Raw genomic sequence first — 17,499 nt, 5'->3', positions numbered from 1 at the left:
ACGCTTTTATCCAAAGCGACTTACAGTGCAATTATTACAGGGACAGTCCCCCCAGAACAACCTGGAATTAAGTGCCTTGCTCAAGGGCACAATGGTGGTGGCCGTGGGGTTCGAACCAAGGACCTTCTGATTAACAGCCCTGTGCTTTAGCCACTACACCACCACCACTCCATAGTTGGCATAAGTTATCCTCCTGAAGTCGATCGTAATAGACTGAAGTGATCTCTGGCTGGCACCAGCTGCATTTAGTCATCACTCAGACACATAGCAGTGGAGTCTGACACCAAGACTCCAAGACAAAATATTTTAATAATATTAGCGTAGATGCCATTCAACCAGAAATGTTTCTGGTTTAGGTATGTCTTTGTCTAAAATTTGTTATTTAGCTAGATATTGCTGTTGTGTGTAGAGTAGGGCTGAAACGATTAGTCGACATTATCGAAAATGTCGATAATGAAATTTTTTTAAATAACTTCGACACTATTTCGTTGTCGAATAGTCGTTTGATTTCATTTAACACTCTGAGATCTTTTGATACACTAATGATGGCTCGGGAGAGCAGCACTTGAGCTCGCACTTGATTCATCCTTTATTAGTTCAAATAATAAGGAAGTGGGCTGTATAAATAAGCACAAATTCAAACTGGCATTTGTCTGTGCGGTTAGAGCTGCTTGTATAAGTCGCATGAAAAACAGCGCGCAAGGGTTTCAAAATTCACTGGCGCACGCTTGCTGCAGCTAGATTTTGTTTGAAGTGATTTGCTTTTGAAATAGTGAATTATAATATGAGTGTCACAGTGTGTATCTTATGGTGAAGAAAATCAGCGATACACAGCTCTATAAAGATGAAAGAGTTTGTTTTTTGTGAGTTATAGATTGATTGAAATCAAGTGAACAAAAAGGTGAGAGGGTGTAGTCTTAGCCCATTATACAATTTCTTTTTTGATTTTGGCTTTTTTGGTTTGTTTTCTAATATAAATATCTAAAACTCCTTATGTACATTTACTTTTGCAGCTATACTGCAGAAGAAAAAAATTGTTTATAAAAATTGTTAATTGAGAATTTTGAATATAATATTTAATACATTTTTATATTTTAAAATGTCAAAAAATCCTTAAAACAAGATACATTTCCTGGAGAAGCAACATATAATATATTTAGACTTGCTTTTAGAGCAAATATCTTGAATATGAGTTTTCTTTCTTCACTGGCAGAAGTATGAACAAGTGAAAAAATACCCTTATCAAAATACACTTATATTTAAGATGCATTCTCTTAAAGTCTAAATATCTTATGTACTTATTACTTATACTCAAGTAAATCTATCTTGTTTTAAGGATTTTTAGACAATGTTAAATGGAAAACAAGACAAAAACACTTTAACTATAGTATTTTTGCAGTGAAATTATTCGCCTTTTAATTCAGTGAATGTCATTTAGAAGTATTTTAAAAGATGATTTTTGTCCTCCTTATTGTAAGCACGTTTAATACAACCTTTTATGTCGGCCACAAGCTAAATAATCAGTTAAGAGCTAATGATTAATCATGACAATAATCGCTCGAATAGTCGAATAATTGTTCTAATAATCATTAGATAATTATAAAAATAATCGTTAGTCGCAGCCCTAGTGTAGAGTCAAACTTGTGTTCGATTTGTGAATGTGGCACGCTTTAAAGTCTGTTCAGTAAATCATTTGAACCTGTTCATAAATTGATCTTCTGAATCATTCTGCGAATCTGTCTGAATTTTAATGATATAATGCGGTTTCAAAATATGAAACTAAAATATTAAAAATTAAGACAAAGTATCTGTGCTCTTTCTGGTTGTCAGACTTGAAAAATGTCAGTTTAATGTTAATGACTACACCTTGACACCAGTAGGTTAAGTAATTAAAAAATAGTTCTGAGAAAAGGTCTAGCATAATTGTTTTTACAGATACCACTTGGTTTGATGTTTTGTATCTAATGCAGTGACTTTCAGACATTAAGTGCGACTTAAGTGTCCAAATAATTTTAGGATCACTGTATGTATATTTTCAGTGTTGGCAACTAAATTGACTGAGGCACATTCTTTGCATCTTTTTCTGCAAAGAGAATGACCTTAATTAGGCTATAACTAGTAGTCATGTATCAGAAACAGACATTTGACTGGGTACAATGTGCTGTATGTCCTTGAATCCTCAGACATCAGGTGAATGAGTCTCTGTTGTTATTCCTGAACACAACACCTGTCAAGCATCTGCTGGCTGGGGAATCATAGCTGAGAGAACAATAATTTCCATCTCCAGCGACTTTGTGCTCATGTGGAGAAAGCGAAAATATCATCTTAACCATAGTACATGTTGCTGTAAAAGAAGCCTGGATTGGATTTGAAGGTTGATCTAGCTACTAGAAAGACATCACTGACAAATTGTAGAGCATTTAGCTTCTGAAAGTATTCAGAGCATGGTCTTGAGACATATTTTGTTTAATGAAAATGACTAGGCAATATAAAATGATCAGGCAAGAGTGCTGTTGTACTGAATGTTATCTGTTGTGATTTATACAAATGATCAGCACTCTTGGAATGCTTCTTCGGAGGTCTGGAAATAACAGTATTCATTTTAAATGTTTTATTTCATTGGTCACATGTGCTGAACTATAATTTATCTAACTTTCATGAGCATTGTGTTTTGTAGCAGATGACAGCGACTAATTCACATTGTATCAAGAGGTACAATGAGACAACTTAAGTTTTTAATTAAATGGCAGCCTTTTGCGGTTTAATGATCATATTGGGTAACGTAATGACCTGCCTTTCCGGAAGTGAAACGCTACCTTCAAAACCAACAAAGCAACTGAAAGGGCTTCACTAAAAGAGAGAAAAAAAAAAAAAAGGCTACCGCCAACTAATTTTAGACACCATTCTGATCATAACATTTAAATAAACTGTTTGTATGGAATTCAGAAAAAAATAAAATAAAAATGGGTATCGGCAAGTAGAGAGCTGGTATTGGGACATATTTCTTGTATCACCCTGATTTACCCTCTGCATAGTTCTGTCTTCTCCCAAGGAGAGCACAGGGCCCAAGGAGAGCAAGGGGCCCCAGTTCATCTCTTGCTTTGTGTGTGCATTGGATATAAGATCAGGTGTCCTGGCACTGGTGTTTTCTCTCTATCCGGGTGCTGAGAAAGGCCTGTTTGTTTGCGATTTGGGCCTGTGACACCAAAGAGACAATGAGTGCAGATTGTGTGAGGAGTGGGGGGACAATGGGGTTCTGGGCTCTCGGAGAGCTGAGCTCATGAGAGACCAAACTCTGGATCCTTAACTCCATGAGCAGTTGAGCAACCATCACCAGAAACACAGATGTAACTCTGTGTGGTGGCATAGACGGGATTGGGTTGAATGCTATCACCTGAAGTGTGTGCGCGTGTGTGCGCGCACGCTCATTTCAGATTAAACACTTTTTTTTTTTTTTTTTTATTAAAACCGGATGAGCCAAACAATGGACCTATTTAAGCTTGTCATAGTTTTGGTACTTCCAATGAGAAAATGGTGTTAAAATTGTGCAGGTTTGTGTTGCTCATCGTATAAAAAATTCTACACATTTATTTTATAACATAAACTGAATTTCAGAAGCTCCCCTGGCTGAAATTCTTTATTTTTTTTTTTATACTTTTTTGGTAAGAAAGATAAACGCAAATGATGAAAGCCAAAAATATGAAATGCCACATCAATATTAAATGAGAAATCCATTATTTGTATAGGAGGTCAAAATGACTTTTCGCCAACAGTTTTAGAGCAACGCTACAGTTTAAAATAATTGCCTTTGAAAGATGGCAGTGTTATTATTTTTTACAGACATTGGTATGTCTATTACTAGGTACCCCTTGTTGCAGTAAATGCCAATGTGGTCCAAACATGGGGGAACAAAAAACACTTAATAGTTACAAATCCCAGCAATATGGGACTCTGTGTGGCTGCATGCTTACATTTTTACATTTGACACATTTTCAGTGGTCAAAAACCAAAAGTGGGTCACATGGTATTATATGTTCAAATATAATATTCTTGAACAGAATCTGTGATTTAGTTACCCACATGTTGTCCAAACCGATATTAGTTAGATCTTTCATCTGTGGAACATGGAAGGATATATGCTGTGTGTTAGTCCCAGTCACTGTTCACTTTCATTGCTTTTTTTGGGTGAACGACCCTTGTAGTGGCCAAATAAATGGCCCACTAAAGTCATGCTTCGTTTAATATCGGCCACAAAATCTATGAGAATATATCATGAATTTGTATTTATTGGCCAGGAAAGTTTACGGTTTGGAATGTTAGTCCATGACTGTGTTTAGTATTTACCATAGAGCTTTTCGTGATGTGATTGATTACAGTCATTAGACATGCTGTTAAACTCAAGTTTGTCCTCCAGTTAATCAATAGAATGTGGGCAGAAATTGTAGATTATACTTTTTGCTTGGCAGCATGTGGGATAAGATTCAGCACATACCCCGAGCTTGGCAAGAGATTTCATCGATGCAATAACAGCCTCTGTTTACTGCCTCTGAAAACAGCAACAGTCAAAGCTTTTAGAGTGTTATGACCTTTTCCCGGCTTATCATAAACGGAGTGACACAATTGTCATAGGCCAAGAAAAAGGTTAACCATACCTTAAAATTCTGAAGGTTCATTTAGTGTCAGAGAGAGAAGCTCTGCTTTATCTGCTGTTAAGAGAGAAAAATAATGATCTCTGCAGAGAAACACTCATTTTCTGTGGTGTTTTGTGCCTGTACCGAGGTGTCATTTGATCTAGAAAGATTGCTAGGGATGGGCTATAATATCTGAATAAGAGGCCCTGAAGAGTGATTTGAACTTCATTGATGAATGCACCATTATTTTCCATTTGCTTTCGCATGTGGCTTATTTTCTTCATGCAGGCAGCAGTTTGCATGTTTAGTCAACTCAAGCTCATTCAGATGCAGGCTGTGTTATTGAAAAGTCCCCAGATGCACCTGCCTCGTCTGTTGCTGGCCAAAGCACTGACACTGAACTGAATGAGATGACTAAGCATAAGACATCTGTAATCTGTTCTGTCATGTATATCCTCACTTGTCTCTTGCTGTTTTCTGATCCTGGTATCTGTTAATTTAGCATGTTCCTTGCTTGGTTACTTACTGCTGAGGCTGAAAAACGGCAGTCAGGATTACATGTGTCTGTGGTATATGATTACCATGATGTGATTGGATACCAAAAAGTTATGTTTACATCTAACATCTGTGAGAACATTTTATTATGGACATTAGTGTTGTATATCCATCGGCAAGTATGAAACATGAGCTGGACTTTTGTCAGCGCTAGGGCTGTCGCGATTACCGGTATTACCATGTTTCACAATTAACCACGATTTTTAAAATGGTCACGGTTAATAAACCATAAGAATTTGGAAGCTACGGTTAAAAAAAAAAACAGATTTTTTTTTACTGAAAATAAGCCTTTCAGTGTGGGTCTAACTACTTGCACCATGCGTGTGCCTTGCGCACACTGCCTGGCTGGTCTGTGATGCTGTTGCTATGGTAACGAAGTTCAAGATGTGATTGTCTAGGTAATGCGGGGTGTGTACAGAACGTGAACTTGCAGTGCACATGAAACACAATGAAAACATGACGGAACAAAGTGATCTCTCGGACTTGTACCGCCGAATAAGCTAATTAAATCCGCTATTTGAGAGCATTTGTGTTTGGTTATTTATTTTAATTCATATTTAAGTTTATTTGTATTCATTGAAAGGGTATACATTTTTTTTTGTTGAAAAGGTACAGTAAGTTTTGGTGTCAAGAGGGCAGATAGCGAAAATTGCACCTTCAATACAAGTACTTTACCTACTGGAATATATACGTTAACTGCATGTCCTAAGGAATGCTGCAATAAAAGTTGTGATATGTTTGTGGAGGGTTATGTTCAGTGTAGCATAATAGGTACATTTGCAAATAATTGTAAAAATCGTGCTTTTTTTTTTTTTTTTTTTTACAGGCAATATTCGTACCATCAAAAATTCATATTGTGACATCGCTAGTCAGATCCCATTGGGCACATATTAGAATGATGGTGAAATCAGGTTCTTAAAGGTGCAATTTTTATTTTATTGAAATACATTTGGGAAACATCCCTATTATCTGACTGATATCACTGAATTGGGCATCCTGAAATATCACATCTGTCTCTGTGACAGCCTTTGTTTCTATAAATGGCAAACAAAAATGTGTTGCAGATTCTTTGTTTAACCGATCAGTAGATTTTGAGGCACTTTCTGCCAGTCAGTCATTTTGTTCTTGGCACAGATGAGATCCATGCCAATACATTCGCCTTTTTATTTTATTTTTTTTTTATTTTTTTACAGTCAGTTGTTCATCAAAAACAATAAAAAGAAACTTAATGTAATCGCACATGGCACCGACTAAAAATGATAAATGTACAATATAAACATGTAACAAACATATGGGCTATGCAATAAAATGTATGCTTTTTGTGACATTACACTAACAGACCTAGATGATGTGATTTATAGCTCCGCTTTGTCCAGCATGTATGTATGTATGTATGTTAATCTGACCACAAATGGCCTGGGCGTTGTTCACTTCATGTATACTTTGACTGACTGATGAAGACTGTAGCTTGACAAAATCCTGTTGTACTCTATTATTACTGCGCATGTATATGTGGTATTGTAACAGATTTCCTGTTCAGTTCACAAGCTCAAGATTCAATATCTCAATTCAATATTGATTCATATGGGTACATTTGTTACAATATCCATTTTGCTTGCATATAAGAAATTCTCTCTCAGCTAATGCTCTTTAATTATAAAGGAATCCACTAGGCATCCACTATCTACAATTTTTAAATATTAATTTGACCAATTTTATTTTATGATTGGGTTTTTATCAAACTGGTCACATTTTAGCTTTTTACAATTTAATTTTTTATTTTTATTTTACAATTTAAAATGTATTACATTTATTGAAATAAAATTAATCATATATTATGTTCCATATAGTTTGTTACTTTTTTTATTTGCATAATGTGTACCATTTAAAAGTATTTACATTGACATGTAGAACACACGCTTAATCTGTACGGTTTCTTTAAAACATGGTATTTGCCGGTAAACGCATGTGACCAGAGAAGATGTGCATCATTTCTTTAGCACATCCATGTGTGATTGGAATTAAATTATTCTTTTTGTTTTTAACCAACAACTGACTGTAAAAAGCAGAAAGAATACTGTATTAAAAGAGACCTTATTCAGTGACGTATGGATCTGTGGATCTCTTCTTTGGACACCGAACGAGTCAAACCAAATTTTTAATTTCAACATGCAGCAAAGTTTTTAGTACAGAGATCTTTAACTCAATCACTGGTGAGAGAATTCTAAACATTTACTAGCCCATGGCTAATCGTATAACCTTTTAGTCACAGTTTCAGATTTGGTTGCACATGCGAGTGATATTCTTGCATTATAGAGGGTTAAAACATTGTGAAAGATCGATTTTGGGATTTACGAATCAATATCTTGATCGTTCAAACAAAGATATCAATGCAACGGGAAATCTATATTTTTACCCAGCCCTAATGTAAATGTACTGAATGTTTGCCAACATTGGACATCGAGAGATTGTCAACATAACACAACTATTCCTCAAGACCTTTTATGCCCCAATGTCATCAATGAAATGGGAAATGGCCTTCAGGTTGCTATAAGTTTGTTCACTCCTGAAAAGGTTAGGAACCACGTATGGATTTCAGTCATGTTTGCACTCCATTACTCCTAAGGCAAGAGCACTATTCTCTGCAGGCTGAGAAAAGCAATAACGGGGGCCTTCGATTTTCAACCTGACTGCCTTGAGACTCAGTCTAGTGCCTTAATGCCCTCAATTGGGGCAAACTCATTGCAGACACTGAGAAATGTCTGTCATTTCAGTTAAGCCTAAAGCCAATGTGTACCTGTGGTGGTGTAGGTAACTGAGGTGGATGGCAAGGTTGCAGGTAAATTATGCCCATCTAACTTTGAGTTATAAGCTTGTTGGGCTAAAGGGTTGAAAGAACTATTCTTCCCAAGTGATCATGCAAGACAAGTACATTCATTCAGATGTGCCTGACTCTCTTATTTTTGTTAGTTAGGGGATAAGTAGTAGAATCACTTCCAACTATACCGACTAATCCCCTTTTTATGTTCCATGGTAGAAAGTCAGTCATATTGGTTTGGAACACCATCTCCATGAGTTAGTAATTTATGAATTTTCAATTTTGGGTGAACTATCCCTTTAGGGCACACTCAAACATTAAAAAAAACACTAATTTGTCAAAGGGTCAACAATGAAGTTTGCCTGAGGCAAGTTTTGGGAGCATCAGTCTTAATTGACAGCAACCATGGCCTGGTATAGCTGACCTTGCTCTGCTAGGCACATTATGCAAGTATTGGAGTGAGGAAAATCTATTTGCCATTTTTCTCTGCCAGGGCTGGGGTGGTAGCCTCGTAACTCCTTTGTGTAATAGGCATAAAACTGATTTATAGTTTTTGATGGCTGAAGTTATACCCCAGAGCGCAGGAGAATTTTTCTCCATGTCTGAGGTGTCTGAAATCTGGAATCCGTTTGTCATGCAAAGAAACGACTGATTTTCTTATCAGACACTTTGGAGCAATGTGTTCCCTTCACCGAGAATGAATCACTGAGTTGAGAGATCTTGTGGAAAAACCTTTTTATATATATATAATATAATATAATATAATATAATATCATTTTGTCAACAAAATAACATTCTGTCCCCCATTTCTCGTTACAGTAACACCTCCAGAGATGGACTAATCCTGTTGTTTTAAATTGTTTTTTGTTATTACAATATAAATATTCTGCTGATTTCCAATTATTCTTTTTTTATTTTATTTATTTTTTTAAATCAGCAGGGAAAAAAAGGTAGTACCAAGAGATTTCTACTATGATGTACAACTATTCCACAATTTAAATAACTTTTTTTTTACATTGCGGTAATGAGAATTTGGGTGATATAATTTAATGGTTTAATTTTTTTATATGCAAATCTTGTTTTTTTGGAGAAATATGGGAGCAGGGCATTTTCTTGACTGGTTTTGTGAGAATCACACTTTCTTCACCTTTTTGCCTTCTAGTTCAATTTAAATAGTCCTATGGTGTGATGCATTTTTAAAATACAAATATTCCATTTAGTATATAATATACATTTATATTAGAGGCATGCATAACAATTACAGTAGAATTAGCAAATTGCTGTTTTAAATGGTATCTGATGCGGTATAGCATGTCACACTGCAGAATATGTAAACTTTCCAAAAGTATTGCATGTCAAATATCCGTTTCTGATTCTCTTGTTTTATGCATGGAAATGTGTATGCATAATAATGATTCAATTAAAGTGTGTGCATCTTGCTTTTTTGGAGTCTAATGAACTGACCTCCCTTTGTGTTCTAAAGGTGGCACTTGGTGATGGTAGAATGTTAGGAGAGATGTCACTCAAAACCAGTTACCATGGAAACGGCAGAGTTAGCCCCAGAGGAAGTGATGAAGACAGGGAAGAGAGGCAAACATATGTTGTTGATATGAACTCCCAAACATGTGTTGGTCAGTACTTGCAGTCCCCAGAGTCCTGCTTCCAAGAGAGACACTTGCAACCACAAGATGATTTGAATGTCTTTGAGGGGTCATCTGTTGGAGACTTAAGCCAAGATTTTTCCTTCTCCCTTGAAAGCTGTGTTAAGTGAGTAGGCAGTTATGTAAATTGTCAACATGCATGTACTACTAATGTTAAAATAATCCTAAAATGCTTCTTATTGCTCCATCAGGTTGGAGAAAAGGTGGATGCTGTGGTATCAGTTCATGAAAGAACATTCCTGCTTGGACGACTGGCTTCAGTTAGCTGAGAAAAAAGCTGCGTCCCCTAACTCGAGCCATGTGCTGTATGTTATGGCTAAAGAAGAATTACAAAAGTATGAGGTAATGTATCAATGTGTAGTTTTCTAACTTCAATGCCGTTAAATGTAGAGCTGGGTCACGGTGGTCGACTAGTCATCCAGCAATGACAGCGAGCCCTTTTTTTATTTCTCTCTCGATGTTGTTGAAGACTAATTTGTGCCATTTTAAAACTGCTTCAGAGTCAGACTGAGTGGTTCTAAAGGTTCTAATCCATCCATTATAAAACTATTTATTGGGGCCTGGGTATCTTGGCAAGTAAAGATGCTGACTACCACACCTGGAGTCGCAAGTTCAAATCCAGGACATGCTGAGTGACTCCAGTCAGGCTTCCTAAACAACCAATAGGCCCAGTTGCTAGGGTTGGTAAAGTCATGTTGGGTTAACCTCCACGTGGTCACCACAATGTGGTTCTCGGTGTGGTGAGTTGTGCGTGAATGCCATGGACAATAGTGTGAAGCCTCCACACATGCTAGGTCTCCTCGGTAACGTGCTCACCAAGCCATGTGATAAGATGCATGTATTGACTGTCTCCGATGCAGAGGCAACTGAGATTCATCCTCCGTCACCCGGAGTCACTATGCCACCATGAGTACTTGGAGTGCATTGGGCATTCCAAATTGGGGAGAAAACCGCTTCGGTACCCTCAGTACACAACGTCAATGGCTCATACTAAGTTTAGTTTAGTTTAAATCTGATCGGCAACCCACTGATTTTGAAAATACGGAAGGTTTTACATGTCCCTAGTAATATATAGTCTAAATGACAAAAATGCACATTCTCCCAAAACTGTTATAGCTGTTTATTTATTATATAAGATTATGGAGACAATTGTTGATTAGTCATTTTGTATACAGGTGTCTGTTGTTGAGTGGATAGTGGCCAACATTTTGACACTTCCTGCAATGAAAGTGTAATCAACGACACTTACAAGTGCACAGGCAGCACATTTACTCAGACTGTCTGAAAGCCCGGGACCTGTGCCAGTGAAGATAAATGACACCAAATGGTCGTCAAACTCCTTGGCTCTCCTCCTAAGCACTATTCCACACTGTTGCCTGCAGGAGCTCATTTGCGCCTGCTTCTGTCTTAACCCTTCACTCAAATGTCCTCTTTAGTTGATCAGAGACCAGGGTGTTTTTTTTGGGGGGTCGTTTTAGCATTTGGTTGTGTAACACCTTCCTAGATAAGCGCATGATGGTAACTGTTGACCAAAGGCAAGTGCTTTGTTCTATTAAGATGCTTAACCAGCTGCAGCATTTTAAGGCATTATAGGTGCATTACAGATGTGAAGGTTTTTAAAAGCCAAATTTTATGAAAGCAACTTGATTATTGCTGCCTCTTAGGATACCTTGTTTTGGCCAAATTTTAAAGCAGCTTTGCATGTTTCCTTTTGTGGAGAAGGCTGCTCCATAATGCACTGGGATGAGCGCTGTGGAAAAAAAATCAATCCAAGCATCGGTATTGAAAATTATTTAATTAATTTGAGTATATTTAAAGGGATAATTCACCCAAAATTTTAAATTCTCATCATTTACATCCCATATGCTATGTGAATGACTTTCTTCTGCCGAACACAAAGGTTTGAGGAGAATTCTCATCTCTGTGGGTCCTCACAATGCAAGTGAAGCTCCAAATAGCGCACCGGCAACATAAAAGTAATCCACACGACTCCAGTGGTTAAATCCATGTGTTCACAAGTGAAATTATGTGATATGGCGTGTGATAAAGATACATATTCAAGTCCTTTTTTGCTTTAAATTCTCGTTCCTGACCAGTAGGTGGCGATATGCACGAAGAATGTGAATTGCCATATCAAAATTATGTGAATGTGGGGATTGAGCATAAAAGGACTTAAATATTGATCTGTATATCACCGACACCTATCATATCGCTTCTAAATATATGGATTTAAAGCTGCACTGTTAGATTTTTTTTTTTGGTTAAAAATTAACAAATTTCCATTATTAAGTACATAAACAATCGGTATTTAAAACAATGACCTTACCTTACCCCGATCCTCTAAGGTAAGCCTATAAAAATTATTTGTATTTTGAGCTGTCGGTTTTCGTTTGGCGTAAAATCGCTGGCTTATTACGTCATGTAAGTGAACATGGGAAAGAAGAGCCAGCTGTATCGTTCCCTTGTAAACAGTAGATGGCCGTAAAGCCATCACCCCTTAAATTGATGTGTTGTATAATACAAATATTAGTAGTAGATAAAACACTTGAAAAAATTGAGGCGATTGAGTGTAACATTCATTCAAAATATGTGAATACGAGTGTTTATCTTTATCAAAGCAAGTAATATTCCAGTTTTTAATGTTTAATTGTGTAACATTATATCAAAATAGCACATTATGACACCGGCTCTGAATATATCCTGTCATGATCATGTCTGGGGGTGGTGTTGGCGTGGTGGGCTAAAGCACATAACTGTTAATCAGAATGTCACTGGTTCGATCCCCCCATTGTGACCTTGAGCAAGGCAATAAACTCCAGGTTGTTCTGGGGGGATTGTCCCTGTAATAAGTGCACTAAGCTGCTTTGGATTAAAGCATCTGCCAAATGCATAAATGTAAATGATCACACACAGACAATGTCCAGGTAAGCTCAAATCATGATACATCCACCAGAAGAGCAGTGCCGAAACACGAATCACGTAAAGTGTTCTTCTGCAAATTGCTTGCAATGTTACGTTTCAACCACAGATGCTGCTAGAGCACAGTTACGTAGTGCAGCTTTAACCACTTCTTTACGCAGTCTTTTATGTGCTTTTTGGACCCTCAAAATTTTGGTACCCATTCATTTCCATTGTATGTGATATTATTCTAAAAATATTTGTGTTCAGCAGAAGAAAGTAAGTCACACTTCTGGAATGGCACGAGGGTGAGTAAATAAAATTATTTTCATTTTTGGGTAAACTATCCCTTTAAGTTACTATGTCCATTTTGCTTACTTATGATATACGTTTTCTTTCAGCTAGCATTGCAAATTATACAGGGAACCTTACTTTACCAAACTTGATACATGACGAAAATATAAATTAAAATTATTTTATTTATTTTTTTACAACCATGCATTACTATTGCTTTTTTTTTTTTTTTAAACAGATATCGAAACCAAAAGTGAAGTCTACTTTGCATTTCTTGAAACCACTTAAGACAATGTGTAAAATTATTTTTAAATTATAAATAAAAACGGATTAAAAATACCACCTGAAATGTTTTCTTTTTGCTGCAGTATGTGGTTTTAGTCCATTTTAAAAGGTTTCTGAATTCTTTTGATGTCAATGCAGTACAAAATCTTTACAAATAAAATAAGTGATTCACTCTTTGTGCATGTTGTGAATTAGAAATCTTGTGCACAAACACCTTTCAAAATGTCTTCAGGGAGACTGCTTTTGCAGTTGGTCGTTAATTAACCTAACCCTAATTTAAAACAAGCTACTATTACTTGTTACTACAGTTTTTTTTTTTTTCTTTCTACAAATAAATTTTCATAAAGACACTGAAAATAGGAATAGATTTTAAAGTTCGATCTTGGCCATTTTTGTGTGTGTGTGTGAATTTTTTTTGGGTGTCTGTTTTTGTACCTCACCGCAGAGCCTTCGTGCTGAAGCCAGAATACGTTTAAGTCAGGTGGACAGCCTGACCCAGATGAGCCGAACTCTGGTTGGCCTGTTCAGAGGTGCTATGGGTGCACGGCTAGTGGAAATGACTAAGGACTGTGGACAGCGCTGGGACCAGCTCAGCAACACCGTGGACACTGTCTGCCGCCGGTTAAAGGTAAAGGGGCTCTTTTTCAGCTTTGCTGGCCCTTTAACTGCTCAAATTTCAAAGGTACGATTTTTTTTTTTTAAGAGACCCCATGAAATTGGGGGGGACCAAAGATGTTGATGACTCTTGCTCAACACAATTTTTTCTATTTAAATGCTCTGTATAATGGGACTGTCCCTCCCCCTAAAACCACCTGCAACCAACTATCAGCCAAAGTTGCAAATCATGGTTCATGGCTGTGACGTGGCTATTTTAAAGAGGAGACAAGCCCTTTGACATGTTCTGCTCAAACTTGATTAGAAATGTATCAACACAGGAAAGATGGGTATTTAAAGCAAGTTACGATAAAGCAAATTATTCTAGTTTTCTCTAACTTCAAAACCTCATTCTATGGATGTTGAAACATGCATTTGAAAGACATTTTTAGTCGCTGCTTGTAGCGCACCATAAGTCTCTCTTGTCCTTTTCCTCCCTTCATTTTAATCCCATTAAATCTTTATCCATGCAGCCTTCTGCTCTGCCTGCATTCAGCTTACAAAATTCTGCCCTTCCAGCCACAGTGACCCCCAGCGCACCATTGGTCCATGCTTGGCTACACAGCATTTGCCCCTTACTGTGGACTTCTGTGTTTTGTTTATGCCACTTCCTCTTTGCTCCCTGTCGAGCACTTTGACGTCCCTGTCAGTCGCGGTCTATGCTAAAAACAGCATCGGGTGTAGACGGTCAGACAGATTCATGCTCTGTGTGTGTGTGTTGTGTGTGTGCCACAGCACTTTGTGTGCCAGCGGGAGAATTTTGAGAGGCAGAGGGAAGAGATTGCCGTGTGGCTGGCTGATATGGACCTCAGGCTGACTGAAGTGGAGCACTTCTCAGGCAAAGACACCTGCTCGAAGATGCACCAGCTTCAGGTACCCTTGCCCTCAAGGAGATATGGAACTATAAGGGATATTGACTGTTGAGGGTTACCTCTGCTTTACCATTCTATATTGTGGTTCAGAGCATGACATCTGGGTTGGTGCATTTTGGGGTGTTACAGATATGCTCTTTTGACAAGTTTCAGGTTCACATTCCACAAGAGCCATTTCATGAATAATCACTATTGTGCCCTTGAGCCATTCTAATAAGTGTATTGTTGGTCATAAGTATAACAATGTCTGCATGATATCATTCAAGATTTATGACTTATTTCTTATTACTTTACTTTGAATAACACCCTATGGGTGAATCTCACAAAAACGTGTCTAGGTCACATTTCACTCAGACATCAATGAGAGTTAGAAAATTTATATTTTGCATAAAGAAAACATCCATTTTAGGATTTGGGGGCATTATTTTCATGAAAATCAAGCTCAAATTCTCATGTCATCATGTGTCCAGATGTTTAATTCCCATTATTCTCAGTGGTGATTGGCATTAGATTCTCATTACTGTAATGCAGTACTTTGACTGAACTTTAACTAAATTACAGTAATGTATGCTGATTAAAATTAATTAAAGGCAACATAATAAATACTCCATAATGTGTGTGTTTGTGTATATAATACACACACGGTTTACAGTATATACTGGTCCAAAAATGGGCTTGTTTTTCTTTTAAAAGCAATATACACAGATCACTTTTAGGTACAGCTACTTATTCATGTGATTTATCTAATCAGCCAATCGTGTGGCAGCAGTGCATAAAATAATGCAGATATGGGTCAGGACATTTAATGTTCACATCAACCATTCGAATAGTGGGGATAATTTTTTTTTATTTTTGACTTCATGATTTTTGGTGCCTTATGGGCTGTTTTGAATGTTTCTGTAACTGCTAAACTGAAGTTTACTCAGAATGGTGCCCAAAAAAAATCCAGATTGTGGTAGTTTTGTGGAATGAAACTCCTTGTTGATGAGAGACGTCAGTGGAGAATGGCCAGACTGGTTCGAGCTGACAGAAGGGCTACGGTAACACTGATAACCACTCCGTACAATTGTAGTAAGCTGAATAGCATCTCAGAATGCACAACATGTCGAACCTTGAGGCGGATGGGCTACTACAGAAGAAGACTTTGTCAGGTTCCACTTCTGTCAGCCAAAAAAAAAAAAGCTTGGGCTTCAGTGGTTCTACCATCTGTGTACCTTGGCAGAAATCGAGATTCATGTCCAGTTTTGGATGAGACTGTGCTCACTGCAGCCTCAGCTTTCAGTTCTTGATGACAAAATTGGAATCTGAAGTGATTCAAGGAGATGAGCAGTTACGGAAACTCAAATCAGCCCATCTGGGACCAACAATCATGCCTGATTGTTGCTTGCGTGCCTCCGCGCGCACACACACAGACACATACACACACAGACACGTACACACACACACCCACTTGAAGCCAGAAGTTTATGTACACCTTAGCCAAATACATTTATACTCTGTTGCAATTCCTGACATTTAATCAAAGAAAACATTCACTGTCTTGGGTCAATTAGGATGTCTACATCATTTTAAGAATGTAAAATGTCAAAATATAGTAGAGCTTTTCTTTCTTTCATAACATTCCCATTGGGTCAGAAGTTTACATAAACTTTGTTAGGATATGGTAGCTTTGCCTTTAAATTGTTTAACTTGGGTCAAATGGGTAGCCTTCCAGAAGATGCTCACAATAAGTTGAAGTTGCTGGAATTTTGGCCCATTCATCCAGACAGAACTGGTGAAATGGAGTCAGGTTTGTAGGCCGCCTTGCACACACTTTCAGTTCTGCTCATAAATTTTCTATGGAAATGAGATCACAGCTTTTTGATGGCCTCTCCAATACCTTGACTTTGTTGTCCTTAAGCCATTTTGCCACAACTTTGAAGTATGTTTGGGGTCATTGTCCATTTGGAAGTTTGTGGATGATCTCTCTCTCTCTCTCTCTCTCTCTCTCTCTTATATACACAAACAGCATCAAGAGACATCATCCATGAACTTCCTATAGATAGATGACATGATACTGCCACCCCCATGCTTCACGGTTGTGATTTGTGTTTTTTGACTTGCAAACCTCAACCAACCAACCCTTTTTCCTCCAAACATAACGATGGCTATTATGGCCAAAGGGTTACATTTGTGTCATCAGACCAGAGGAAACATTGTCCCCATATGCACTTGAAAACTGAAGTCTGGATTTTTATGGTGGTTTTGGAGCAGTGGCTTCTTCCTTGCTGAGCAGTCTTTCATGTTTTGTCGATATTGGACCCCTTTTACTGTGGATATAGATTCTTGTCTACCGGTTTCCTCCAGCTTCTTCACAAGGTCCTTTTGCTGTTGTTCTGGGATTGATTTGCACTTTTTGCACCAAACTACATTCATCTCAAGGAGACAGAATGCGTCTCCTTAGCGGTATGATGGCTGTGTGGTCCCATGGTGTTTATACTTGCATACTTTTGTTTGTACAAAGGAACACGGTACCTTCAGGCATAAGTAAATTGCTCCTAAGGATGAAGCAGACTTGTGGAGGTCCACAATGTTTTTTTTTGTTTGTTTGTTTGTTTGTTTTTGTTTTTTGAAGTTTTTGCTGATTTCTTTTGATTTTCCCATGATGTGGACATCATGGGAAATTCAAAAGAAATTGCACACCTGCAAAGAGGCACTGAGTTTTCAGGTAGCCCTTAAGACATCCACAGCTACACCTCCTACTGACTCCAGTTAGCCTATCAGAAGCGAATTGCCTAAAGGTTTGACATCATTTTCTGGAATTTGCCAAGCTGCTTAAAGGCACAGTTAAC

At 37.5% G+C, this 17,499-nt stretch overlaps 1 protein-coding gene across 2 annotated transcripts in view; it reads left to right on the top strand.

The window, feature by feature from the left end:
- The window catches only part of si:ch211-137a8.2 (uncharacterized protein LOC777613 homolog), a 38,133-nt gene that overhangs the window by 11,983 nt on the left and 8,651 nt on the right, over positions 1 to 17,499 (top strand). For both annotated transcript variants that reach the window (XM_052106635.1, XM_052106634.1), the window contains exons 2-5: positions 9,488 to 9,771; positions 9,857 to 10,007; positions 13,588 to 13,770; positions 14,532 to 14,669. In XM_052106635.1, coding sequence (XP_051962595.1) covers positions 9,509 to 9,771; positions 9,857 to 10,007; positions 13,588 to 13,770; positions 14,532 to 14,669 — 735 coding nt within the window. In that variant the 5' untranslated portion in view covers positions 9,488 to 9,508. The remainder of the gene's footprint in view (positions 1 to 9,487; positions 9,772 to 9,856; positions 10,008 to 13,587; positions 13,771 to 14,531; positions 14,670 to 17,499) is intronic.

Source organism: Xyrauchen texanus, chromosome 36, assembly GCF_025860055.1.
Source record: "Xyrauchen texanus isolate HMW12.3.18 chromosome 36, RBS_HiC_50CHRs, whole genome shotgun sequence".
Lineage (NCBI taxonomy): Eukaryota > Metazoa > Chordata > Actinopteri > Cypriniformes > Catostomidae > Xyrauchen > Xyrauchen texanus.
Note: the sequence above shows the minus strand (reverse complement) of the source record. Positions and strands in the feature narration are given on the sequence as shown.